This window comes from Papilio machaon, chromosome 18 (genome assembly GCF_912999745.1).
Source record: "Papilio machaon chromosome 18, ilPapMach1.1, whole genome shotgun sequence".
Lineage (NCBI taxonomy): Eukaryota > Metazoa > Arthropoda > Insecta > Lepidoptera > Papilionidae > Papilio > Papilio machaon.
Window position 1 is genome coordinate 396,230 of NC_060003.1, and position 27,782 is coordinate 424,011.

Sequence of the window (27,782 nt, forward strand, 5' to 3'; positions counted from 1 at the left end):
TGTTACCATTTTCTTGGCTATATTAATTTTATTAAATACTAAATTTACTGTAAGGGTCTGTATAAAGTTTAATTTGTTACAACATTCAATGAAGTCTAATTACAACAAAAATGCTTGCCTTTAAATAGAGCCTTACAGTGCACACTTTGGAACATATCAAAAAGTATTCTTTATAAACAGCATTTTTAAAGCTGTTTGTCTGCTAGTTCACTAATCGAATATATTTATATTTTGATCGATAAATAAATTATCAAACATCGTATTCCGTATTTCCGCAGGTTACATCAAGAAAAGTGAAACTCGACGTTTATCAGGTCCCCTAAATCTCGAGTGACGCGGATTCGCGTGCATTAGATATAAACAATAAACTTGTAACTAACAAGGGAACTGATCTCATTTCGCTACACAAAAACATGCTTTTTAATATTTCGCGCGACGTATGTGGGAATGTTATAATAGTGATGGGCAATGTTTTAATGTTTTTATATATCGATAAAGTAAGTAAGAAATCTATTTGATAACGTGTTTTAAATTGCTGAGTAAAAGATTAAAATATTTTTACGGATAAATGTATATCCTTTAAATTGAAATGAAAAAAAAAACAAATTTAGCTTTGTCTCCTTATATATGACATCTAGATAGTAGTTATGGTGTAGGCAGACCATCAGTTACAGTCAACGTAACCTAAGAAAATCGTGACCGATAATGTTTCGTAAGCTAACTTTCGTTCTTAGATTTAATTGCAAATAAATTATTGATAGCTTTAGATGCAAGCTATAGATGACGCATGTAATTCTTTGTGTTTATTGTTTCATAACTGATGAGAATGGTCCATTATTAATTTGCGATATATTGTAGCGCGAATGTCTCGCCATGAGTCAATCAATTCAATGTCTGTCGAACTTGCAACACTTTATCTATGAATTCATTGTTTTTTTATTATTACTGGTTCAAAATGTTTTGTAATTCTTGTCTCTTATTTATATGACACTTTCCATAAAAAAGTAAAAAAACACTGCAATGGTTTAGTGAAGTTTTATGTATTCGACCTCTTTCGGTAGACAAAGTTCGCAAAACTAGAGTTGGAATACTGGCCGCAAAGAACATGGCACATTTAATTTAAAAGTATAAGTTACGTAAAAAATAGTGATAATAGTGATACGTTTTAACGTAATGTAGAAATAGTAGAATTTTGATGAATTATTATTATAAATAATATGTAAATAGTTTTTGTTATTTGAATTACATAGTTTTCAGTATACTGTTTTTAATATTTCAAGATTAGTATTAAATAAAACACAATATTTTATTCACACAAAATATTTATTAAATAATCTTACATCTAACATTTAATAATATTACAACGACATAAATTCAATTATTTGACAACATCGAGATAATATTTGGTATTAAAAACAATAATATTCATAAAGTTCTTTAGATTTTGTAATATAGATTTCTTCTTTATTGATCGCAAATTTCATTTTACAGTAAGTAAAAGGTAGCCTATAGTATATGATTACATTAGGTTCGGAAATAAACCGATTGGTCAAGAAAATTACCAATTTACTAACGAAAAATAGATAATATTATGTTTGTAGATTAGAATATGCATTCTACAATTGTGAATAACAAATGAATGTGACAAATGAATTCGTTTTAATTTAAGGATTAGAGTTAGAGGTTTGAAGTTTTTTGAAACCAAAACTAGATAAAAAATCGTAGAAAAAATAAACTCTTCAGGACTAAAAAAAACGTAGAAGAATAATAAATGGATAGAATATAAATGAATGTATGGGACTGCTTGGCAGTAACTGCCGCATTCGAAGTCGTCTAATTTTTACTTAAGCAGTTCTTTAGTATAAATTTCCAATATTAAATCTACATTCGGGATACCCTCAGTAATCAATAAACGACTCTGAGTACGGTAGGTCGTTACTCAAGAACGAGGAATACACTGATCATAATACATTTTATATGAAATAGAATGAATTGGGCTGTAATTCGAGCTGCGCCATTTTGGCCATGAGGCGGTGCAGGCGCCGGTGTGCCCGCGGGCAGCCCCCCGCGCAGCGCCGCGCACCCCCTGCCGCGCCCCCCGACTTGACCCCCGCGCCCCCCGCGTCCTGCCGCACCGGGTCCGGCCGCGCCTCCTGACACGCCACCACGCGCTCCGCCAGGTGCCGCGGTAACTACAACATGCCATAAGTTTTCCGGTAAAATATAACTGGCATAATTGTAACCAATCTTTTAAATTTCAATTATTGACAACTTCAAAAGTGATGCACGATCAAAATATAACTGACTTCGAATGTGGGCGAGTGCAGCACCGGCGTCCACATTGGCAGCAGTCTGTTGAGGACGGTGGAGTTGCAGTCCAGCAGCGACTCCAGCAGGCTCAGGAAGTGCAGGTTCACTGTCTCGGCGAGCTGTGACATCGACCGCTTCATTCACATATGACTTTTGGACTACTAAATGCGTTCCAAACATTTCGTTATTTTGTATGGTTTTTTTGTCATTAGCAACGCAAATATGTGGACAAAATATGACATTCCTATATTATTTATATGTATAGATAATGAGTAGAAGTTACAATGTTGCAGTGAGCGGAGAGCTGCAACACGCTAGGCAGCAGCTTGCACCAGAAGTCGAGCAGCAGGCAGTGCGCGGTGTGCTGCGCCTCGCCCCCCGCCCCCGCCCCCGCCCCGCCAGTCGTACTGCCCCCCGCCAGCTCCTCCAGGTACAGCGTCCACAGGTGGCACAGCACGAACGCGTGGAACAGCGCGCTCATGCGCTGAGACCCCGCCCCCGCCCCGGAACCTGCCCCCGAGCCTCCGCCCCCGCCCCCGCCCCCGCGCCCCTGCTCCACGTAAGACGACATTATCGTCTGCAAACAATACATTCAAATAACACAATCATTTCTCCACTGACTACTATAGCAAATGTCAGTCGGATCAGCTATGTATGTAACCTGTATGTGGTCGGTGATGTGGCAGGTTGCGTCCTGCGGCACGGGCTGCTGCAGCGGCTGGCCGGAGCGCGAGTTGCACAGCGCGCCCATCACCAGCCACGACAACTGCCGCACGCGCCCCACACACTCCCCCACCTCGCGAGATCTACACATACAATACCATATAAAATCTGTGTAAACAGAGTTGGAATAAGTTCGCACATTGCATCCAATACCACCGAGCTCGTATTATAAAGAGTATGTAGAGTAAAAAGGTATAAAAGATTGGCTTCGCTGTTCCTCAACTGACCCGGGCAGGGCGGCGTTGAGCCAGGGCAGGTGGTGCCTCGCGGCGGGCTGCCCGCGCTCCTGCCGCGCCCGGCCCTGCTCCGCGGCCAGCTCGGCCGCCACGTACTGCGCGATGCCGCCCTTCACGATCGCACCCAGCGTGTCTTCGTTCAGGCAGATCAGGTTGCGGTTCACGATAGACTTCGAAACCGAACCCTGCGGTGTTGAGACCGCCAAATCAACGACTTAATCGAAATCGCAAGTGAAAGATGTGTACGATCGAACAAAGGAATCCTTACGGATAAATATAGGGTATTTAAGTTGGCGTCTGACTAAACATACAGAGGGATGGGAGACCTTGATTTTATTGAGAAGGTGTGGGTCGTGCAGTAAGTCGAGCAGGTCGGGCAGGTGCGGGCGCATGCAGTCCACCGCGCCGGCCGCCAGCTCGCGCGCGTCTCCGGCGCCCGCTGTCCACACCCCGCCCAGCGCCGGTGGCAGCAGCAACGTGCATCCGCGACCTGGCAACAAGAGCCGGATTAATGTGACGCCACTAATCATCCATATTATCCTTACAAGAAATTGTGCAGCGACATACCTTGCAGCACGAACTGTATTAGCATAAAAAGGTTGTCGTCGGGCACGGTGGTCTTGGTGCGCAGCGCTTGCACCAGCTCGAAGACGAGCACACGACACAGCAGCAGCTTGTCACGGTCGCGGCCGAACGCGCGCACGCACGCCGCCGCCACCTCGCACGCCAGCGGCAGCCGCACCACGAAGTTCTGCACCGCGTAGCTCAGGATCTTGGAGATCGGCTCCAGGATGCTCTGCGGAGGAGGACGACGGTCACCGCGGCACAGGGCGAGTGAGGGGAAGTGGCCGATAGGGAATACCTTGTGCTGGTGAGCCTGGGGCACGCGAAGTGCGGCGGCGGAGGCTCGCAGCAGCGGCAGCGCGTCGTCCAGCTGCGCCAGCTGCAGCGCCACACCGCGCAGCAGCTGGTCCAGCGCGGCCAGCAGCGCGCCGCACGCCGCCGCCGGGCCCAGCGCCTCGGGCGCCAGGCACTCCAAGTACATCGCGATGTTGCCCGCTAACGTCGGCATTTGCTGCTCAGTGGAAATAAGGCTTAATATACTGATAGAATATGTCAAATGGTAATAACGCCTATGGTATATAATTTAAGTTACGTCAATCGGAAGGGACTTCTTGGAGTTGAGGTGTTCGAGCAGCAGCTGCAGCGGCCCGCACGGGTACAGCTCGTTGAAGTCCACGAAGGCCTGCGCTATACTCTTGAAGAACGTTATACGTTGCTTCTCTGAAACGACACAGGTGATGGGTTAAAACGAAACATTTTTTAAAGCATACTTGCGCGATAACGACGTGTACGTCAGCATAAGAGGGCGAGTACCGGGCGTGCGCTGCAGGAAGATCTGCAGGAAGACGTTGTTGGGCGCGAGCTGGTGCAGCACGCAGCGCAGGAACTGCTGCGCGACCAGCATGGCGCTGCCCGGCAGCCGCACGTTGCTGTCTGTCTGCCACGAGTAGTTGCCCTGCTGCGCCACGCTGCGCACACAGAGAGACGAACACGAGGATAACATGCAACGATATGACCACACGACAACATATACAAAGAGGACGGCACCTGCTGATGCAGTAGAGCAGCGCGGGCAGCATGGGCGCGGCGGAGGCGGGCTCGCGGTGGATGAAGGTGCCGAGCGCGATGACGCACAGTCCCAACTCCTCGTCGCTGTACTGCTCCACGACGCTGCCGCACTCCGCGCCTGCGGGAGCCGCAGCGGGCCGCTGTAGTCTACACATCGACATACAACGTACGGAGAGTAGCGGCGGCGGCACTTACAGCGGTGACGGAGCGCGGCGTCGGGGCGCGGCGCGGGCGAGCGGGAGGGCGGGGCGGCGGGCGGGGCGGTGCGCGGGGCGGCGTGTGCGGCTCTCCTCCCCGCGCGGCTCTCCTCACCCCACCACGCGCCCGCTGGACGACTCTCTGGGGCGATGCAAACGAACGAACACAGTTTTATACACGGTCTTTTGAATCTACCATACCACAGATTTCGCCAAAATAACTACATATCCGCATATGTATTTGAACAAAAGCGTGGGAACGATCGGAACCACTGTTGAGGCTTCCTTAACTCTTTGTAAAAGTGTGTACCGGTGGGGTGGGGGCGAGCGGAGGAACGCGGCGTGTGCTGGGGCTGGGCCTGGTGTTGGGGCGCGGGCGCGTGCGGCGGCGAGCCCAGCTGAGCGACCTGCCGGGCCAGCCGGCGCGGCGAGCGACTGTAAATACGATCACCGTTTAACGTGTCACACGTACAATACGGTCCTGACTCTAGTTAACATGACACTCGTCAGCATACGAGCGAACTAAAGCCGAAAAATAACCTGGTGCTATCGGACGACAGCTTCTTGGCCAAGTCCTGCGGGCGTCCGGTGGGCGTGGGCGTGGGAGTGGGCTCGTTCTCGGACCGGCTCGAGTCCGTTCTGTCCGTCGAGTCGTCTGCAAATAAACTAACACTCGTCAGACAATCAGTCTCGTATGGCAAAATGATAGTGTGCTTCAACAAACTCACCATGAGGCAAGCTGAGTGCCTCGCGCACTCTGTCTACAAGTGCATTGAAAACGGGATACTGTTCCTTATTCGGCTTCGGGCCGATCGGCAGCAACCTGCAGGGAGAACGATTTATTTGAGATGTGCAACTTTTGTATAAATATGTTGCGTGGCAGTAAGTAGTGCGCAGACCTCTCCTGCGGCGGGATGTGGAAGGGTTGTTGCGTGTGGTGGGGGTGGTGGGGGCGGGGGTGAGGCGGCGCATGCCACGCCACCTCCATCTTTGAGAGCGGTGACTCGGGTGACGCGTACGCCAGACCTGCGCATATAATGTACTTCTCACTCATTTTTTACTACTTTTTAATGATGGTCGAAGGAAATTTCCTCAATTTCCTGATTTTTTTCGAATACATTCGTTTCTCTGTAGTGTGTTATGGTGAAATTGAAATTATTTGGGCAGAATGTAGGTTACCTGGGCTGCGCAGATGATGATGGTGTGGGGCGGGGCCGAGGGCGTCGCCGTTAGACGAGGGCGCAGTGTCCGGAGATGTGCTGCTGCCTGCTGGGAAAATATCTGAACGTGTTTATAATCTCAATTTCAAACTACCAGATTAAAATTATAATTATAGGCCATTATTAAATAGCTCTGAAAATTGGGATATATCAGTTTAACAATAGATCTGACTTACCAACGACTCTCTTCTGCTTGCCGAGCACGTTGGCTCGCGGAGAGGTCTGGCTGTACTGGTCGGGCCACACTTCCACAGATTGGCCGCTCATCGGCGTCGATTTTCTTAACAAAACACTTTTAATTATACTTAATAATAAGTTCTTGCAATCGTATAATTTTACTGCAGTCGTTTTAGAAAACTTTTGTAAAGGACAAGTCATTTCTCTTTTTGTTAATTCGGCAGAACGATACTTACAAGTTGGAAGAATCACTGCCGATGGAGACAGAGGAGCTAGTGGAGAGATGGTGTCCCGATCGTGTCCCGCTTACCGGCTGTAATACGTTAGTTTTATAGGTACATCAAGTTACAGAGGTTCTTTCAGTCTATGATTTCCGACCCTCATTAAGTTAGACTGACCGGCTTAGTGTGCGGCGGCTGCACACATACGGAATGTACGTCGATGCGCGGCGGGTCCTCGCAGTGCGACGGCTCGTCGAATGACCCCTGACATGCGCACAAAATAAACATTACTGAAAACGAAAAGATTAAACTGGATGACTGGTGTCGAGGCGGTGGCTACCGGCGCGGTGCTGCCGTGCACTGTGGTGTCGGACTTGTCGCTGGTCTCGGGGATGGCGATCAGCTCGCTCTCAGACGACTCCTGCTCCACGCTCCACTGCTGGTACCTGCACCACAGACCACCGAGGTGAGGATCGCCGGACCTGAAGACCGGAGACCGGCAACGCGGCTAGAGGAAGATGACGTACTTGGCAGGTTCGGGCGGATCGGACCAATGGGAAGGCGACTTCTGGCTCGCGTTGCCCTCCTCCGTCTTCAGAGACGGCTGACTGGCTTCTGAGGAACACGATAGTACACTTTAGAGATAAAAGTCAGAATCAAAGAGTAATAGTAATAGATGTATGCTCTCCTCGCGTCGACTGTACCTCTGGTGTTCCGCGGTGTCTGCGTGGGATGTGGGGGGTGTGCGGGGTGTGCGGGGTGTGCGGGCTGCGGGGGCGTGTGGTGCGCAGGGGGTGGCGGAGGCGGGGGCGGGGCGGGGGGCGCGTGGTGGAGATGCGGCAGCAGCAGCATGGGCGGGATGCGCTTGCACTGGTGGTACTGCGCCTCCACGGAGTTCAGCACCGCGCGCACCAGCCCCACCGCCAGCCCGCACAGCGCGCCGCCGCTGTAGTGGTACTGGACAAGGACCGGATAGTATCGTTAAGTCTGGTGAAGTCCGTCGCTGTACAGACTGCATCGATGAAATAGCAAGTGCTGCACCTTGTAAAGCACCACGATGAGCGCGAGCAGCCAGTTGCGGCGCACGTGCGGCTCGAGCGCGGCCAGCGTGTGCGAGTGCGCGGCCCCGCCCACCGCGCCCGCAGCCCCGCCCACAGCGCCCGCCCCCCCGCCCGCGCCGCCCGCGCTGCCCGATGCCGGGCTGCAGCAGTACTGGAAGTGACAGAAGTTTTATGACTCCGTTGCTTAGAAATTTCTTCGAAAAGACAATTTATTTTTCATGGCTGCCCTTTTGCTCTAAATATTAGCTAGAAAATGGGATGAAAACCTGCAGCACGAGCAACGTTGGTTCAGCGATGCTACCACCCATCACATGATTCTGGTCCAGCACCTGCGGCAGGTTGGCCATAAACGCGTTGAACATGGAAGATTTCCTGCCGAAAAAAAATCATATGCATGGCTTGATAGCTTGCGAAGAAACAAGAGCACAAATGCAATGAGATGCAGACATACCTCATGGCGTGCGGCGACACGTGGAAATACTTCTCGTTGCAGTTGTATCCCAGCAGTTGGAAGAGGTGCTTCAGCACGAGGTCTTGCGCGCGCTGCGTCGCCTTGTCCTCACTCGGGTGCGCCTGGTCTGATCTAGTACAAACATTACAATACTCTTTACATAATTTCGTTTTCACGTCTGTGAGGTTACAGTGCTTGCTCTGGTCTACGATGTTATCCACTGAATAGAATAAAATATTACCTCGACAAGAATTGCATTAGAAGAAAGACAAGTAGGTTGGTTGTCTCTTTATCGGTCTCATCGATGTCCACTTTCGGCAGAAAGATCGGCAGCGCCTCGTCAGGCGAACGCCCCGACAACGTGTGGAAACCTTCTGCAAATATGTCAATATCAGTCAAAAACATATCACCTTACGACGTACAAAATGTAAAGACATTAAGTTTATATTTTTCAGATGGTGTATGATTGATTTTTTTTTACAATACTCAGATATTAATAATTTTGTTGAGTAAATATTGAAACCGTCTTTATGACCTCTTTATGCGCCAAGAATTACAGACTTCAAATCTCAAATTATAAACAAGATATTATTAGTAATATTAAAATTTACGTTCTTAGTAAAGGCATTCGACAAAGTGACAGACACATTTTTCAAATATCGACAAAATTTAAGACGTAACCTTGTAATAATAAAATAACGGTAGTTTTAGTTACATCAATCTTGACTTATTTTATTGAACAAATAGCTAATTTTGTATTTAATAAACTTTGGACTTGTTGGAGTACCGCAAGGGTCCGTGCTTGGACCACTACTAATTTGCATTTGACGATTTGTTTTCTACAATTGAATATCATAAATTAATAAAAACTGAACAATAAGAACTAAAGAAAATAAAACAATAGGTATATTAACAGATAAATCTTACAAACGGCTTTCAACACAATTGATTATATTTAAAGAACCGTCAAAGATTTGAATACTTGAATCATTATATTCTAGAATCTATGAATAGGACATTTTAGCGTATTCATAAAATACATGGCTAAGCAATTATCAGCAAAAGGTGGGTTATGGAAGCGTGCAGTGCAGCCAATTTGTTAGGTGCAAGTAGCAGTGGTGCAATCTAGACATTTTATTGTGGATACGATAACGTCTGGTAGACAAATGGAATTCAAGATCACAGAATTATTGGGATTCAAGGACATTTAGAGAACTGTCTTCAACACTGTAGATTAGGTTTGAAGAGGATAATTGTGTTAGGTGTGGACACTACAGATATAGATCTAGGGACAAACCGTGAATATTGTTGTTGCGGGCGGCGAGCGGCTGCGGCGCCAGCAGCTGCCCGAGGCCGAACCGCGAGGTTTTACGTTTTAGCAGCGGCGCCGAGTACTGGCGCGAGTACACTTTCTCGCGCTCTGCGTACATAAATTATTTTTTTATCTGTCTATTGAAGTCGATAGAGCCGTTTAAACAACAAAACAAATGATTTAATTAAAAAATTAAATAAAATCAGAATAAAAACAAAATTTTTAAGACTTGGTCGATTATTAAGTATTCTATAATTCATGTGGATTTCAATGTTGGATATTAGAGTTGTTAATGGTTGATATTGAGCAATGCCTCGCAGAGAGTATGACGTGTGTGGCCACTTGGCGGGCAGCGGTTACCGAGGCGGACGTCGTGCGGCGGCGGCGGCACGGCGGCGGGCGCGGACACGGTGCGCTTGTAGGGCCACTTGGCGGACAGCGAGCCGCTCAGCGTGTGCACGTGCGCCGCGCGCGCAGACACGCTCAGCGCCTCGTGCGCGCGCCGCACCTTGTGCACCAGCCACTCCGATGACGTGTCGCCCCCCACCACCTCTGATACACCGGGGAAATCATAGCTTTAATCTATCTATCTCACATCCGAGACTCTTGGACGATGATGTTCATCAATCGGGTGCCCTTCAGCTGTAAACTAACCTCGTAAGTTGGCAAAATCAAGAGTCTTGTTGGAATTGATCTGGGCCTCGAGCAGCAGCGTCTCGAAGCGGTTAAGGAAGAAGTCCCAGGTGAGGATGCGACGGTCGCTGAGCGTGTTGTGCAGCTGGTACACCGCCTGCAGCACCGTCGGCCGGTCCACTATCACGAGGTCGAACTGTGTCTCCAGACAGTACAGCAGCAACTAATAACCGTCGAAATTAAAACTACTGAATTTTCTTTTGACAAAATAAGCGACAAAAAAGAAGCGACGCCGCGACGCCTCGAGTGTATGAATAGCAATGTATGCATCATTTCAACAGTGTCGGTTAACCTCGATGGCGCTGTCGTGTATGGTGCCGATGTAGAGTGTGGCGCGCTGGGCGACGTACACGCAGATGTCGTCCATGCTGGTGATGAGGTAGCAGAAGGCGGTCGCCAGCGCAGTCTGCAGAGGCAGGCTGCTGCGTACCGGCGACCCGTCCATGAACCTGTCACCGACTTGCTACTGAGACATAATTTTGTCTGCAAAGCTTCAACCAATTCGTTCTCTTTGTCATTTCTCCTATTCAAGGACGTCGCAGTAATGGTGGACGTTACCTAATGATGAGTATGACCCTCTCGACAGCAGTGAACCGTTTCTTGGGGTCCGGCTGGTGGAAGCTGTCCCGCACGAGCGCGCAGAGCACGTCGGCGCCGCCCGCCAGCGTCACGCAGTGCAGCAAGATGGGCACCGCCACCGAGCTGATATGTGACTGAGACGCGTCGCATACATTCCACAGGCTGTACGTAACAACAACAACGACATATTCAACAAGTTGAACAACAACAATTTCAGTGCTATGTCTAGCAGTACTTATTTCCCAGGGTAGAAGGAAGATTGCATACTGTCTGCATTAAAATACCTACCTATGATCCTGTTCTGGAATGTCACAGTAGCTTTATATAGCAATATTATCGGTTTCTATTTAATTGTTATACGTACTTGTCAATGAGCAGGTTCTCCTGGCACCATATCAGAAAGCCCCGGTGCTCGGCCAGCGCGTCAGTGTTGAGGACCAGCACCTGCAGGCACTGCAGTAGGTGATAAAGGATGTCCGGCCGCGATGTGTTTTTTAGTTCCTTTAAAACAATGCAAAATACGTAAAAAATTGTAGATTACAAAATGCTTTCAATTATATTAACCTTGGCTCGAAGGACCGTGTTACATTTTTCTTAAGACTTATTCTTTAAAAAAAGTGGAGACCTGCAGCAGCTGGTGTATGTACTGTAATTCCTGTGGCAACTCGTCGATACAGAAGTGGAACTTGCCGGCGGAAGTGGGCCAGAAGTTGGTCATGTCCTCCTCCACCGACTCGCCTGTCGCCTCGTGATCGCCGAGCAAATTGGGAGTAGATATCTGTACATGCAGAAGGAGGGCTAGAGATACATTGTTACTATTCATTTTTTATTGTTCTTTAAGATAACATTTTGATGTAAGATAAAAACGAACGAGACCTATGTCTCCTTCTTTTGTTATTACATCTTTACTTAGAAAATCACGAGTTACAGAAGAATACAACGGTCACTTAAGTCTCGCTTAGACGACGAGAGTTAGAAACATATAATTTGATTACGTCAGCGGTGGCGGTGGCAACATCTGTGTCGGTGAGGGTAACGGTGTGGGCGGTGGCGAGCGGCGGGCGCTCGGCGGGCGGGAGACTGGCCGCCATATCCAATTGTTCAGTTATCGTCTCCACTGTTGCCGTCATTATCTGCGCAGTCCAACACAGATTTCATAGTAACCCGCTATTACATTTGACATATCGGAAAAGAGAGCGAGATATTCGGCCAAGTTTGGTTGCGTTTTTTCTATCGCACTGACCGATCTTTTATATTTATATCTCGCTCTTATTTCCGATGTGCCAAATTAAATAACTGGTAGTATACTTTGTTATGTATATCCATGGTAGGAAGGGGGTAGTAAAATTGAGATTTAAGGCTTTACTGCTGTATCACTAATTTGGGAAACGATTCAGTTTTTGCAAAGCCTTTAGCAACTCCAATAGCTTGCCATCAAGGTACACAAAAATTACTAGATGTTAAATAATATTATTCATTAATTTAATAAATATTTCGTTTGCAATTTTCGCTCAAGAAAGGTTTACTTACCTAGAAATTGCCTTGAAATGTTCTTGTTCCAAAAATAAAGTTTAAAACAATTGAGCCAAAACTTTATGAGCCTTTTAAGAAGCAACATGCCTTCTTATATCTTATTTTATTTTACATTCATTTTACTTGAATTAGTCATTTTTTTATTTGTATTAAGAAAACGTGAAATGAACACAACAAAAACAGTCCCGTCCATTTAATACCCAAGCTTTAATCATTTCACGTTTCCTCGTCATTTTATAAAAAGGAATACATTGATCACTATATAAAAAACACACAGACACGCAAAAAATAAAACCAAGAGACACATGAAATAAGCGAGGAAAAGGTAAGACAAACAGACATACTTGCGATTCACCTGACGACTTAGTGAGAGTGCCGTCCGAACCGACGTCGCTTATGAGAGACAGTTGCATGAAATGAACAAACTATACATCTATTATTTAAGTTCATGCCTACCCCAAATACACACATCAGGATATAACATAAATGATGGAAAAAATCCTACTATAATTTTCATTCAAACAATCAAATGAAGGGAGAAGAAAAAACAAACGGAAAATCATAATATTTATATCATAATATATATAAATCTCGTGTCACAATGTTTGTCCTCAATGGACTCCTAAACCACTTAACCGATTATAATAAAATTCGCACATCATGTGCAGTTCGATACAACTTGAGAAATAGGATAGTTTAAATCTCAAATTATAGTCGCAATTTTAATTTATTGCTAATTATTTGTCTGTTATTATTTGACAGTCACAATTATCTGTTAACTCCAAATGATTCTAACAGATGTCGATACCTTTCGACTGGGTTGAGTAAGTAACCAATAGATGGCGCTGCTATGGTAAATCTATGAACGTGTCATATAAGCTTATTAACTGCGCGCGGACGGAGTCGTGGGCGACAGCTAGTTTTATATAATTTTGTGGGACATAGTTCTATTTTAGGTTATTATTGTATTGTAAGTAAATAATAAATAATAATAATAATCAAAACAAATCGCTTTAATAAAAACCATGTTATTTATACGATATTAGACAATTTTATAGTCCAAGAGCAATTGAATATATAAGTCAAAGAGCTAAAAGCGGCGTTTAAAAAAAGTGAAAAAATATAAACAGCTAAAAAGTTACAAAAAAAAATTAAGAGACGTGTAAACAATTTTTTTTTAATTAGTTGACATAAATATTAATTGCAAATTAAACTCTCTTCATCAAATGTAATTAATTAATGGCAACATTTTTAATTTTATCCTGAAGCTGTATCGGTGGTTAGGCAAAGACTTTTGCCTGCTTTAAACTAGGAAAAAAAATACTAAGGGAAGTTAATTTGACGTGCTCGTGAGATTTGGCGGGAAATTGGATGCCGAAAATAAACTACGTAATTTGTAGAGAGGATATTGAAAATTGCTTTCTGAGTAAAGAACTAAAATGAAAGTCTGTTAAACTTTTTGTAGAGGGAATTAAGAGCTCCCAAATTTATTTATTTTAATTTAAATTTCATGTGTTTGCAAATTATTTCATAGGATTTTTATTTTGCTATCTTAGTTCTTTTCTCTGCTCGGATAAGTAAATTACCAGTATACAATTTGCTATTCTAGACACAGTCTAAATATTTAAGTAGAGACTCGTAAGCTTCCAGTGGCCAATAACTGGGTACGTCACTTAGTACGTGGATTTTTTTGCATTTTTTTCTTTGATTTGCTTACAAGCCTCGTTATTATTTTATTTATCTCTATTTCATCATTTATTTCATTTTTTATAATGTTCAAAGGAACAAATCAGAGATGGTAGATTGTTCCCATACTAAATTCCATGAAAGTTATTTAAAAATACACTTGAAATATGGTAACAATCGCTGGTAACATGCAGACATTAAAGTATAAAGAAAATTGAAACGCTTATTTACAAGCTTGCTTTAAAAACTGGAAAATTCTAGAAAGTATAATGGCTCCCGCCAAATCAAACGATGACGTTTAAATATAGTAGATATGGGGCAGTACTCACATGCGGCATGTGGACTAGGACTCCGCCCACTGAGCTCTTGTCGCCGAGCACGTGCGCGTGCGCGTGCGCGTGAGCACCGGCTATAGACATCAACCCATCCACAGACGCGGCGGGCGTGCCTCCGGACTTGCTCCTCTCCTCTTCAGACTGGTTCTTCTTCATTTGAGTCTCACACCAAGTCTCCTCTATCGATGGCTGGATATTGCATAAAGATGTTAAGATCCTATACACTTGTGTAGCACTGTACTTATGTACTAGAATTATAATGGAATTTAATGAAATTGTGAATTTATATTTGCACATGTCTAACATGGCTGACAATGTCATTTAATGTATTTGTCAATTTGCAGCGTAAGGGGACAACAATAATCTTTTCCCTACCCGCTTACCCATGTGTCGGGACCTGTAAGTGCAATGCAAATCACATGACACACTTGTGTTGCGGTGTACCCACCTCATTGTGCCTGGTCGTGTGTGGCACGAGAGCGCGCACGAGTCGCACGCCCAGCTGCTGGCAGAGCGCCGCCGCCGAGCAGTAGGAGCACGCGCCGCCCGCCAGGCACTGGGCTGTATCACACATCGCAATATTCACACCACAACAATTTCAAAGATAAATTGGTCTGCAAAAATCTAGGATCATCAAATGAAACGAAGCATATCACCGTCAAGTGTAATCTATTTTAAAATGTCTATAAATGTAATGTCAGGTGTTCCCTCACCATGCTCTATGGTGTTGGCCTGGTTTGCTTTGAGCATGAGACGCAGAAGGCGCGTGGCTTCGCTGCTCACGTTCTGGATGTTGATACGGCTCTGCTGCAGCTCCAGCTGGAAGACAACGCTTACCTTACTTTATTGCATTACTTTGCACAAATATTACACAAAAACTAAAGAGAAAAAGAACTGAAAGTAAAGATATGAACGCGATAAAAGCACCGAGTAAAATGAGGGCTGTAAACAGCTACAGTAATGTGGAGTAAAAGCTTCATGCACCATCGGCTACTTGAAGCTGTCCGTGTACAGATGATCTTAGTTCACCTGCTTCAGTAATATGTCTAGCATTAGGATGCAGCACGTCAAGTTCTGAGGCTTGATCTCCTCCTCTTTGTCCTTGTCTTTCTCCTTCTCCTTGTCCGTACCTTCGGACGAGCCGTTCGTCTCTGTATCTTTTGACTTCACGCTCTCTGAAAAATTTGATTTCAATAGATGTATATAAGTAAACTAATAGTAATGTGTAGTTAAATAATTTCAATATATCTAGATATTTATACCTGAAGGAGCTTTGACCAAGTTTTCAGGCATGTTGATGACACAATGGCTGAACAGATCAAACAACTGGGACAATGGTATTTTCACATCCAGGAGTGATATGGTCTGCAATTAATACAACACAATCAGTAACATCCCCAACAACCTGAAGTTATATTGATGTTTCAAACAAATTTTCAGGCAGTTCTTGCTAAAGGAAACTTAAGAAAAATAGATCACTCGAGAATTAAAGTGAAATATGTAGACTTTTATGATGTTTCTGCTAAATAACTCCGTTCATGTTACAAATTTTACTTTGCATAATTTTAAAGACTTACAAAAATAAGCAAACTTGTTACACGGATATCTCTTTATGGTCTAACGATATCTTAACCAGCTTTGAACCTACGGTCAGAACCTGGAAGACTTATCTAGGGTACCTGGAACCAGTCGAGGACCGGCAGCACGGCCTCTGGTCGCGGCTGCGAGCCCACGCGCTGCGACGCAAAGCTGTACAGGTTGCGTTCCTCCAAACACCCCATGCCGCCATCCGCCTCCAGGATCTTTCCCACGGGAACCTTTAGTTCCATCAGCTCCTAACAGTTACGACATTTTTACTGCTGTTGTTAATATGTTAGTTTTATTAGCATACATTTTATGTAATGTCTTACTTTTTCCGGTACGTCTGTACAGATAGCTTCCATCCAAGCTGGCATTATGGAATCCCAGATGGACTGGGTGATGATGCCATATGGAATCAAGCAATATAATCTGTAAAAAAACGTCATTTTATGTTGATTACGCTCTGACTGGTATGCGTGTACTTTCGTTAGCGTGCATATCTGTAGTGTAGGTGAATGTTCGTGGCGGTGTGTTCCTGTATTGTCGCACCTGTTGAGCCCCTCCTTGAGGTGCTGCGTCTTGGAGGCGAGCGTGTCCCAATGCCCGGCGTGGCGCGCGTGCGGCGGCGGGTGCGGAAGCAGGCAGTGCAGCAACACTCGCGCGTGGCTCTCCGCCACCAAGCGCACCCACCCGCACACGTGCTCCAGTTTCAACTTCTCTACCGTGTTCGCTATCTCACCTGACATGAGGACGAACATGTATCGGCTTCTACATTCCTAGCGCACGACTGCATAATAGACAAGGGCAGAGCAGTCAGGCAGACTACTACAGTGCTGCTCGTTTGAATGCACGCTTACCCCTTATTGCGCTGCCCTTGTGTGAAATTAGCATAAGGAAGATTTCATAAGATGTAAGTAGGTACCGGTATAAGAGAAGGAGGTGACGTGGAACCAGTGGAACAGTACGGACAGCAGCCTGCCGAGGATCTCCTCCGGCGTATCTGGGTTGGGCGTGCACAGCCCCACCATCAGCCACACACCATATCTACAACACGAGGAAGTCGATGACATAAGTGACACAAGTATTACGGCGTGGTCTTCTGCGGAGCTATTTCTCACCTGCCTAGCAGCTGTCGGTCTTCTACGGAGATAGGATCCGGTAGCTGCACGCACAGCGGCGGCCCCAGCTGCTCGCTGCCACTGTCGGGGTCCTCCATGTTGATCGGCTTCGCTTCCTTAAGCAGGCTATGGGACATGATACTTCGAAATCAGTAGAAGATAAAAACTATATTTGGTTATAACCTTTAAGCAGGAAAATGAGAAGAAAATCTTGAGATCAGAAATGAAAGGAAATCAAATGAAAAAGATGACGACTTTAGCGAGATTAGGGATCGAATAAGTCGATAACTGGTCAATCAATGGTAACTGGAACCAGATAGTTTTTCCTTCTTTAATGTGTACTCGCCTGATGATGGCCTCCACGAGGTTGGTCTGCATGTCGGAGTCCATGTGCCAGGCGGGCGGCAGACGCGCGTGTGTCACGTGGTCGCCGCCGCGCCGGCTGTTGTGTCGATTGCCGTGGCATTGCTGGCAGTATCTATATGCACACTTTCAATTTACAAACAGAAACCCTTCCAAATTACACATTTTTGGTAGCTCACCGATGGAAAAACTTCGTATTTTGAACGCACAATTAAGAACTACGATAATAACTTTAACGTTATCTGAACTAGCGATAGCTAGCATAGATATATACTGTTAAAAAAATGTTTTCTGATATTTACCTGATGGGATGGTTCCCATTGTAACTGGCACACTCGTTGGAGAAGCAGATGGAGTACGCAGACTTGTCCGTTGACCGGCAGTTCTAACATAAATATCAATTAAATACAAGAAGTTGACAGCTGTCAGTCGCGGTGTAAACAAATCCTGTGTAAAAATTAAGCATTATAAAATCGCTAAGTGATAATTACAGTGAAAAAGTGTAATTAATAGACAAATAAGACTGTGTTTGTCGAGTGACAATGTTTTATCTAAAGAAACAATACTGTGCAACAAGTTATAAACAACTTTGAAACATCTTCAGTGTTATCCTGTGGAACATTGTGTAATTTAACAATTATCATCTAAATCACAAATAAAAGTGTTTAACTAGAACTAATGGAACTTATAAGTGCTTAAAACTGTTATTTCCGAAGACTATTAAGTGTTTGTTTACAAATTAAAAGTTAAAATTAATAAGAACTGAAAAATACCCACTTCGAAAAAAAATATTATAGCGCCTGCTGAAAATATAGATGCAAATTTCATAAAGTGAAAAAATGGAACATTTTAAGTCAAGGGCGATTTCAAGAATATAAACATTGTAGATACTAAGCTGTCACTGACAAGTTTCGTTTTACGTACTTAGAGAAGAGTGATCACTCGGAGTTTTAAACGATTGTGGCTCAACATAAGTACATCTCTAATAACAGATACTTGCCACCTGGTTATTGCGATTGTTCCAATTAATAAAAATAAAATAAAATGGAAGGACAATTTCAAATTTTATTTGACAAAATGAAAATTGAAATGCAGAACCAAAACGCAGAATTAAAGGACTCAATAACAAAAAATGTAATGAATCAAATGGAAGAAAAGTTAATTCCCATTATAGAAGAAAACAAGATTTTACGACTTAAAGTAGAAAAGTTAGAAAAAGAATTAGAGTCTTTAAATAGAGACAAAAGAAATAACAATATTATTGTTTATGGAGTAGAGGAGAAAGAGAAGTCAAACCAAGAACTATTGGAAGATATAATTAATAATTTTAAAAGTGATTTAAATATTGATGTAGAGTCACGGGATATAAATAAAATACATCGGATCGGGAACAAACTGAGACAAACTAAGAAACCGAGGCCAGTACTCTGTTCATTTACAAGCAACTGGAAAAAGAACGAAATTGTAAAGAACAAAAAGAAATTGAAAAATATATACATAAACGAAGATTATTCAAAGGATGTTTTAGAGAGGAGGAAAGCGCTACAAGAAGAACTAGTAGCAGAGCGAAACAAAGGAAAAATTGCATATCTAAAATATGATAAGTTAATAGTAAAAGACAGCAACAATACAAATAAAGAAAAAAGGAAAAGAGAAACCTCTATTTCGCCATCTCCTCATATTAGTCATCCGAATAAGCAACAGGCGTTATCCTCTATCAAAACAAACAGAACAAACGCTTTTGATATGATGAGAGCTAGATCCCATTCCTTTTCTAATTCATCAGTAACAAAAAATCAATAACAATTAAACATCGACAAACGGAAAACGAGACTAAGCGACAATATTATAAAATTTAATTTAATAGAAAAACAAAAACCTCCCCCAAGCCGACTGGTCCTCGTGGGGGCTAATGACCAACACCCTCTTAACACAGAAGATAGAGCAGCTGAAAAGCAATCATCAAATATATATATAGCAACTCTCAATACACGATCACTGAGAACCCCTGAAAAACTTACCGAATTAGAAGAAGCCATCGAACATATAAAATGCGACATCCTTGGAATAAGCGAAATGAGAAGACTGGGAGAAAAAATAATAGACTACGGCAACTATATTTTATATCACAAGGGCGAAACTCCAGGATTGTATGGAGTGGGATTTATTATCAAGAAAAAACTTTCAAAACACATAATAGAGATAAAAGGAATATCGGAAAGAATAGCAATACTTAATATAAAACTTCCCACAAATAAACAAAAATTCGAAGCATGGTCCGTAATTCAAGCATATTCGCCTACAGAATCAGATAAGAAAGAAGACATTAAAAACATAGAACAATTTTATCGAGAACTAAAACTAACAATTGAAAGCTCTTACAAAAATGTTATAGTAATGGGAGATTTCAATGGACAGATTGGAACAAGGAGGATGGGCGAAGAATACATAATAGGAAAACATGGCGTAGGAAGGAGAAGTAAGAATGGATCAAGATTGGTAAGCTTTGCCTTAGAAAACAAACTAAGCATCTTAAATAGTTTTTATAAAAAGAAGAGTAGAAAAAAATGGACATGGACATCCCCAAATGGAATTTACAGTAATGAAATTGATTTTATTTTGTCAAACAATAAAAATGTATTCAAAGATATCTCAGTCATCAATAGTCTAAATTTCAATACGGATCACAAGATGGTTCGGGCCACACTAACTGTCGAAAAGAATATGAGGAGTAGGAAGTTTTATAACAAGTGCCAGCCCGCCGTCTTCCATGGAAATAATAATGACACTCTTCTTCTAAGTCTGCAAAACGATCTAACAGAAAATATAAAACCTAGCATGTCAATGCAAGAAAAATATAATAACTTAATTAATATACTAAAAACGCCAATTAAGACGGCCTCAGTTAGAAAAAAGAGTATTTCAACAGAAGCAAAAGAATTACTAGAGAAGAGAAAAAATCTTATACAAGGTAAAAAGAACAGAGAAGTACGGAAGGAGATAGCAGAGTTAAGTAAAAAAATAAACGAACAGCTGAGGAAGGACAGGAAAATAAAACGAACAAATACTTTGAAAAGCCACATAATAAGAACAGGAGGTGTAAGAAAGGCGTTTAAGGAATTAGATAACAAAAAAGAATGGATGCCGAGCGCAAACACAAACAGTGGAACATTCACTACTAGTAGATTAGAAATATTAAAAGTCGCCACTGATTACTACAAGAATTTATATAAGACTCAAAATCCTATTTCAATAACAACGGAACACAGCCTCACAAGGGAAGAAGAAGAACATATACCAAAAATATTAAAAGAAGAAACTATAAAAGCAATTCAAAGTCAAAAACTAGACAAAGCACCGGGATTAGACCAAATTACTAACGAAATTCTGAAAGTAACAGTACCAGTAATTGCCGGACGACTTACAGATATTTTTAATGAAATTATAACGCTAGAGACTGTACCTGACGACTGGACAAAATCAATCATTGTACTACTACACAAAAAGGGCAATAAAGGAGATATCGGGAATTACAGGCCAATTAGTTTAATGACCAACATTTATAAGGTATTTTCAAAAATCATATTATCACGAATTGCTAAAGCTCTTGACGATAACCAACCTAAAGAGCAGGCCGGATTTCGCAGTCACTTTTCCACTGTCGACCATATACACGTGCTAAGGCAAATTCTTCAAAAATACAAGGAATACAACAAAGTGTGTTACTTAGGTTTTGTTGATTTCAATAAAGCATTCGACACATTAGAACATGAATACATTTGGAATGCACTAGAAGTTCAAGGAGTTCAGGCAAAATACATAAGGATAATCAAAAACATATACGCAAGGAGCACGGCAAGAGTTAGAATGGAGTCTTTAGGCGAAGAATTTTCGATCCAAAGAGGAGTTCGGCAAGGGGACCCTATATCTCCTAAACTATTCTCAGCGGTATTAGAAATGATATTCAGAAAACTAGAATGGTCTGCATACGGACTCAATATCAATGGAGAAAACCTTAATCATCTCCGCTTTGCAGATGATCTTGTTTTATTTTCAGAATGTCCTAACACCCTACAAAAAATGTTGCAACAATTATCTGATCAAAGTGCAGTAGCAGGCCTTACAATGAATACCTCTAAAACTAAAGTCATGAGTAACACCACACATAGTTATGTTATCAAAGTAAATAACGTAGAAATAGAAAAAGTAAAAGAATATGTATATTTAGGACAACTGATTTCGACTGAAAATACAATGCAAAAAGAAATAGACAGAAGGGTTGCCAACACTTGGAAGAAATTTTGGTCGCTGAGTGAAATCATGAAAAACAAAGATATGCCAATGAGTGCGAAGAGAAGAGTATTTAACGTTTGTATATTACCGTGTCTGACGTATGGCTGCCAAACATGGGCACTAACAGAACAACTACAAAATAAAATAGCAATTTGTCAAAATGGAATAGAACGGAGCGTAGTAGGAATAAAAAGGAAAGATAAAATACCACTGGATCAAATAAAGAACATAACGAAATTTAAAAACACTGTTAAAACTACAAGAAAATTAAAATGGAGATGGACAGGCCATATGCTACGGGAAAAGAAGGAAAAGTGGACAAAAATTGTTACTGAATGGTATCCAAGAGGGAATAAAAGGAGCAGGGGTAGGAAAGTAAAACGATGGGAAGATGAGTTTAAAAAAGTAGCGGGCCCAAATTGGACCCGTCTCGCAAAAGAAAGAGAGAAGTGGAAAGTGTTAGAGGAGGCCTTTGTCGAAAGACACGCTGATACATAAAAACGGTAGTATCCGCTTGCCGATGTGTAGATTACAGACATATTATATCTTAGTTATATTTTAACATTAGTTTCAAATTTTGCATCTGTATTTATAAGTTTTAATTTTAACATAACTGTAATTTTAAATTTATTTTAGTTTTTAGTTTCATAGTTTGTTAATTTTATTTAATTCATCGTAATGTAATATTATAGATAAAAACACTCTTGTAAAACTTTCTATTATCAGCAATAAAGGCTTATTTTATTTTATTTTATTTTATTTAAATACAAGACAGAATCATCATGACCAGCTAAATACAACAAATACTGACTAAATTCTGTGAATACCTTATTCTCGCAGACCATAGACACCTGTTGCTGAGGATGAAGGATGTCAAAGAATCGTTGGTTAGGGTGTTCTCTGTAAAAATTTTAAAGTTTATAATTAACTTTTGTGTTCAAAAATCTCAGCCAGTAAGCTTTGTATTTTCGTGGCACCTTTTTCTACGTAAAACAAAGTCGTTAAAGGTGTGCGTTATTGTAAATTTGTCATACTAATTTAGCTTAATGACGTACATCTTGTAAGACATGTCTTGGGTATCAGGTATGATGTGTATGACCTGTGTATTTCGTTAGCGCATTCAATGCAGAGGTAGAGCGGCGGCGGCGTGTCAGAGGCGAAGGTGACGCTGATGCAGTGGTCGTAGCACACCTTGGCTGCCTCCGCGCTGCCCGCGTTGGGGCACATGTCGCGTTGACACAAGAACGGCACCAGATCGTCTGCAAACCAGTCACCACTCCATTGCAAGGCGTAAAAAGCTAACGGCAAGCTAAGTTCATGTTTTTATTTGATCAATTTGATCAATCCACAAAACTAAGTAGCTTAGGCTGCTAGTTTCTAAGTAAAGTATTTTTTTAAAAAAACTTCAAAGCCTATTTTACTTACTGTATTTGACATACAATGAATATTTTAGGAGCTCCTAGAATTATAAGGTTAAATACAGTTTCTAGCAAGAATTATAAGTCGCAAATGTGTTTAATCAAGCAATCCATTTGGTCAGCATCGTTGACTAAGGCCTAGTCCTAGTCACCCCAAACATAAGGTAGACTCGAGCCCCGACAGTGGAGACGTGTCAACTGATGGCAGTCGCTAGGAGGTTGTAATTGTGGTCCACTTGGCTGCATACTGACTAGAAAACTTGCAGAGCAGGCCCTTGCGGTCGAAGAGATTGGCGTCGAAGGGCGGCCAGTAGTAGAAGAGCAGCTTGGCGGCAGATAGACGAGCGCCCCACGTGCCGTGCGCCACCACGCATAGCACGTCGCGCACCGTCTGCTGCTTCATCGACATCAGGCACTCCAGCAGCTGGCAGTGGTGCGCTGGACACAACAATAATGTGCCCACATTTACACTTTTACGTTTTATATTTCTATCTTTTTGGACCTTAGAATTATTGAGTTTTAGAAAATTCGGATGATACCTGGATTATTGGAGTGCTGGAACACCATCATAATGATTGCGCCGACTGACTGAGACGCCTGGCTCTCCTCCTCCATACCGGAATATCTTCGCGCTACATTGAAAATTTACCACAAATAAATATTTGATATATCAAATAATATCAGGTGTTTTCTTATTGTTTAAAACCCGCTTTTCTTAATTATGAGAGTAACTACCGTACTCAGAATCGATTAACTTACTGATAGTGAATGGCAGTATGTAATAGCACAACAGATGCAGTATCTCCTGATGCAGGCAGGCGGGGAACACGGCCACGCAGTACGCCACCATGTAGGGTAGGTTGTCGATCATGTCGTATTCCAGGAACGGCAGCAGGCAGCCAAGGCATTGCAGTACCGCTTGCCCAAACGCTACGAGCGAGATATTTCACGAGTGTTAGGTTATGTTAGGTTAGATTTGTTTAGAACAATTTGCTTCTCTCTCGCAGATCTTGATCGTTATTATTTATTGGTTATATAGCTTTAGTGTAATTTGGTACTTGGACCACAACTTGCGGAATCCAGCTTTAGTAGTATTTTGAAGTCAAAACGTCTTAGGACCATTCAAGAATAGACCGTTACTCCTTAAAGGCTAGCGAATATATGTGGATTATATTGCGTGAATAACTTTACGTGCCCAGCTGCTTGTCTGATAAAACTAGTGTTTATAATTTGTATGTACATACCCTGTATGCCATACTGTATGTGTGGGGCGGAGTCGACTAGTTGTGAGATGGCATTGAACAGTCCCTTGTAGTCCAAGTTGGGGTAGAGAGCCATGCGCTCGGCATCGCTGTCCGCATCGCGGATCATTTCGAGAGGCGAGCGTGGGACATCTTTAAGAACGCCTACACAAAAAAATTGTAAACTTATCCTTCCAATTACAGTTCTTTCACTAATAAACAAAGACAGATTGCTTAGATAACTTACTAAGTAACGTCTGAGAGAAGTACTTGACGGTATTGGCGATGTCGATGCCGGAGGGCAGGGGCGGGATGTTGTGCATTAGCCGCAGCTGGAAGTCGTACAGACTCCGGATCTTCGCCGTGACTGTCGGCACATCAACACTCACAATAACAAGCAACATAATATAGTAGAAGGAAACAAGTTGTCATAGTAAGGATTACAAATTTGTGACATAAATTTGACACACCTTTGCCTATTACATTTATACATATCTACGAATCATGCTCGTAAGCTTCGCCTACGCCTTTATACTATTAACATTTGTTTCATTAGACTAGAGCCACCGAAAGGTATGCTATGTTTCCTTCGGATTATAGACAATAATTCCAGTAACATCGACTATAGACGAACAAAGCATGTTTCCAACTACCACTCGTATAAGTGCACATTACCAGACACTGAATAAGATATATCAACAAATAATTCTCCCTTAGTACCTTTCATTTTAATACATCAAATCTCTACTAATTGTTGTAAAAACGCCTGGCACTTTTAAAGAGCAATGTATGTAATGGTGCATTTTAGTGGTTTGTATTATTTTGTTCAAGTAACTTCTCTTTATAGATGTTGAAAAAAATATATATATCGTGCATAATTATTCGTCAAAGAAGGTGCAGTTATAGAATTAATAATTACAATATCAAGGCTCTTTTATTTTGAGCACGTGTCTTAAAGAAAGAGCACCTAGTTCCAATTCAAACCACTACATTTTGGTGGGTGCTAGTTTAGATGTAGTTTGAAATAAAATAAAAAGAATTCACTAATTACCTTGAAAAACGTTTACTTTAAAGATATTTAAAATAAAATGATGTTGAAATAAAACAAAAGACATAACAAAAATTTTCTTTATTTAACCTTAGCATGCATAAGCACAAAAAGACACCTATATGCAAAATAAAAACAAAATGCATAATCTTATTACATTCTATATTTACAACACAAAATAATAATTATTAAAATCTCTTTATTTTAATTGTACAAAAAAACATGCCATATGAAAAAGTATAAAACTAAAAACAGGTATGTGCTTAGTTGAAATAAGATGTGCATATTTTTTGCTTGTATGATAGCAAACAGCTGCTCAAGTCCTGAAAGAAAGGTGAGCCAAAGACAAACATAATATATAATATACAAATGTATATAAACCACATATATATCAAACTATCATTTATTACATCCTTATTTATTAAATTATATGTCAACATATTTCAAATATGAGTTTATGATAATTGATCAAAAATATACCTATTCCGCCAGTTGTCTAATAAAACAGTCTTGTTTCTGTCTGAGATAGTTTAAATTTAATATAAAAGAGTTTTTGATTACACTCAACCAATGTCAATCTGAAGGAAAAAAAATATTTTTATATATTCAAAGATAAAATATAAGTCCATTGTTACAACTAATAATATTATTATATTTTCTTGTGTAGTTTACTTTACTCCTAACTATTTTAATATTGTTTAATGCCCATGTGTTGACATATAACGATGTTTCTTGTTAAGTCATTGAGCTGGCTCCTCGTGATACAGGCTGCGCCTAGTGCGAGGATCCTGGATAATTTATTGTATTTTTGGATGACAATAAATTATTTTTTATTTTAATTTTTTACTTCTGTATGAAGGAAAAATTTTAAATACATAGTTTATGTACAGTTTCCTTTTGTTTAAAAATAAATATTTCATACTTGATTTTTTTTTAGTTTATATGATTATAAATTTATTACATTTACATGGATCCCAATTTTGAAAATGTTGTATATATCAAAATAAACCACCACATATGGCATGAAGACACTAAACATATACTGGAGTACACATATAGAGGAACATATAAGGACAGAAAATATGGTAAAAGTGGGTTTCCGTGCAAGTATTCAACACAAGATTAACATAGGGTAGTTTATAGATGTACAACACCAAAACTTCAATGCAGAAATATTTTATCAATTCAGTATTTCTATATCTCAGTTGATAAATTGATTCTATTGTAAATTTGACCTATATGGAAAACAATCTGTTAAAATAATAAATTAACATAACAAAAGAGGTATAACACAGACATCAGAGTGAACACATTGATTGGGGGAACATCACACACACCAGTACTGAGAACGGTTTACAGAACTAGATGCAACAGGATGGAACTAACAGACAGATGGACAGTCAAAGCGTGGAAGAAGACAGATGTGTGCGGACTGCAACAACAAACATGGCCCGTACCCACGAGCTCACCTTTCTGGTTCAGCGGCTCCATGAGAAGCTGCATATCGAACTGCATGGACTGCATTACACACAAAAAAAGCTTTCACTAAGAATGAGGCCGGTCGGAAACAGGGCCTTATGATCCTCTGAAAAAGAAATGTAGTAAATGTGCATGCAAGCCCGCCTTAGTAATAGGAAAGGTGCATTTCATTGAATAGGTTAATTTAAATATTTTTAATTAAATACAATGTCGTCTCACAATTTCAAAATAAATAGTAATTCAAACTCGACAATGTTTTGTTCAAATTACGAAATATTTTTCTATGAAATTTATATAAAAATACAAACAATTATAAATAAACAAAATACAGGAAAACTTTGTGAGATTTTTTTAAATTTAGAAAAGACATTGCGATTTAAAAGATCTCAAAAAAATAAATAACGCTTTCCTATATACTATGGCAGCGATGTAATTAGATTATTATGGCAATAAAGCAATATTTTAAAATAAATTTTGCTTACATGCAGCGGCACGAGTACCCATATTTATCAACTGTATCCTGAAGCTGCCCTGCATTTGAATGTCCGTCGCTCTCACGTACTAAAACGGCTGGGACCCCAATCGATAATATAAATATAGCCCCGGGTAGACTAAAATCCTACACAGACACTGTCTGGGAGAAAGAGATGAGACCTAAATCTAGATTTTCTCGTCTCTTCGTTCTATTGATCTCGTACAATTTCATTTCTGCGCGCGCAATCTGTTTTTCTTTTCTATACTTGTGTGAAAGGATAACTGTCAACTGTCAAAACAAAACAAATCGGAAATCAAGATCAAATGGGGATGTCCATTCGACGGATCAAATCTCGTTTTCATGATATCGATGTTGTAATAGAAATCGAATCTAAAGAATA

General features: G+C 41.6%; 1 protein-coding gene across 1 annotated transcript; it reads right to left on the minus strand.

Annotated features, from left to right (window-relative positions):
* Nucleotides 1-1,801: 1,801 nt before the first annotated feature.
* LOC106715523 (protein unc-79 homolog) lies at nt 1,802-27,468 on the minus strand. Its single transcript, XM_045682294.1, has 57 exons — nt 27,390-27,468; nt 26,898-27,013; nt 24,628-24,747; nt 24,384-24,545; nt 23,899-24,069; nt 23,679-23,771; nt 23,392-23,577; nt 22,821-22,980; nt 22,549-22,621; nt 17,731-17,813; nt 17,412-17,543; nt 17,066-17,191; nt 16,870-16,991; nt 16,497-16,686; nt 16,277-16,376; nt 16,046-16,201; nt 15,629-15,731; nt 15,396-15,541; nt 15,080-15,185; nt 14,815-14,927; nt 14,361-14,555; nt 12,690-12,770; nt 11,808-11,945; nt 11,438-11,590; nt 11,177-11,313; nt 10,792-10,974; nt 10,526-10,682; nt 10,195-10,396; nt 9,901-10,092; nt 9,526-9,648; nt 8,470-8,602; nt 8,229-8,360; nt 8,044-8,149; nt 7,758-7,928; nt 7,421-7,673; nt 7,244-7,331; nt 7,057-7,162; nt 6,894-6,980; nt 6,732-6,808; nt 6,495-6,598; nt 6,278-6,367; nt 5,998-6,124; nt 5,827-5,921; nt 5,639-5,753; nt 5,409-5,533; nt 5,097-5,240; nt 4,881-5,019; nt 4,647-4,801; nt 4,426-4,553; nt 4,132-4,344; nt 3,837-4,065; nt 3,596-3,759; nt 3,261-3,439; nt 2,972-3,116; nt 2,594-2,887; nt 2,307-2,429; nt 1,802-2,192 (listed from the first exon to the last, which is right to left on the minus strand). The coding sequence occupies exons 2-57, from the start codon at nt 26,950-26,952 to the stop codon at nt 1,974-1,976; spliced, it is 7,899 nt and encodes a 2,632-aa protein (XP_045538250.1). The 5' UTR covers nt 26,953-27,013; nt 27,390-27,468; the 3' UTR covers nt 1,802-1,973.
* Between the last annotated feature and the right edge of the window lie 314 nt (nt 27,469-27,782).

Coding starts and splice junctions, on each gene's coding strand:
- LOC106715523 (XM_045682294.1), bottom strand. CDS start 26,952: ATGCAGTCCATGCAGTTCGATATGCAGCTTCTCATGGAGCCGCTGAAC. Junction 6,125..6,277: donor TCATCATCTGCGCAGCCCAG/GTAACCTACATT, acceptor TTATATGCGCAG/GTCTGGCGTACGCGTCACCC. Junction 5,754..5,826: donor GGCACTCAGCTTGCCTCATG/GTGAGTTTGTTG, acceptor GTTTATTTGCAG/ACGACTCGACGGACAGAACG.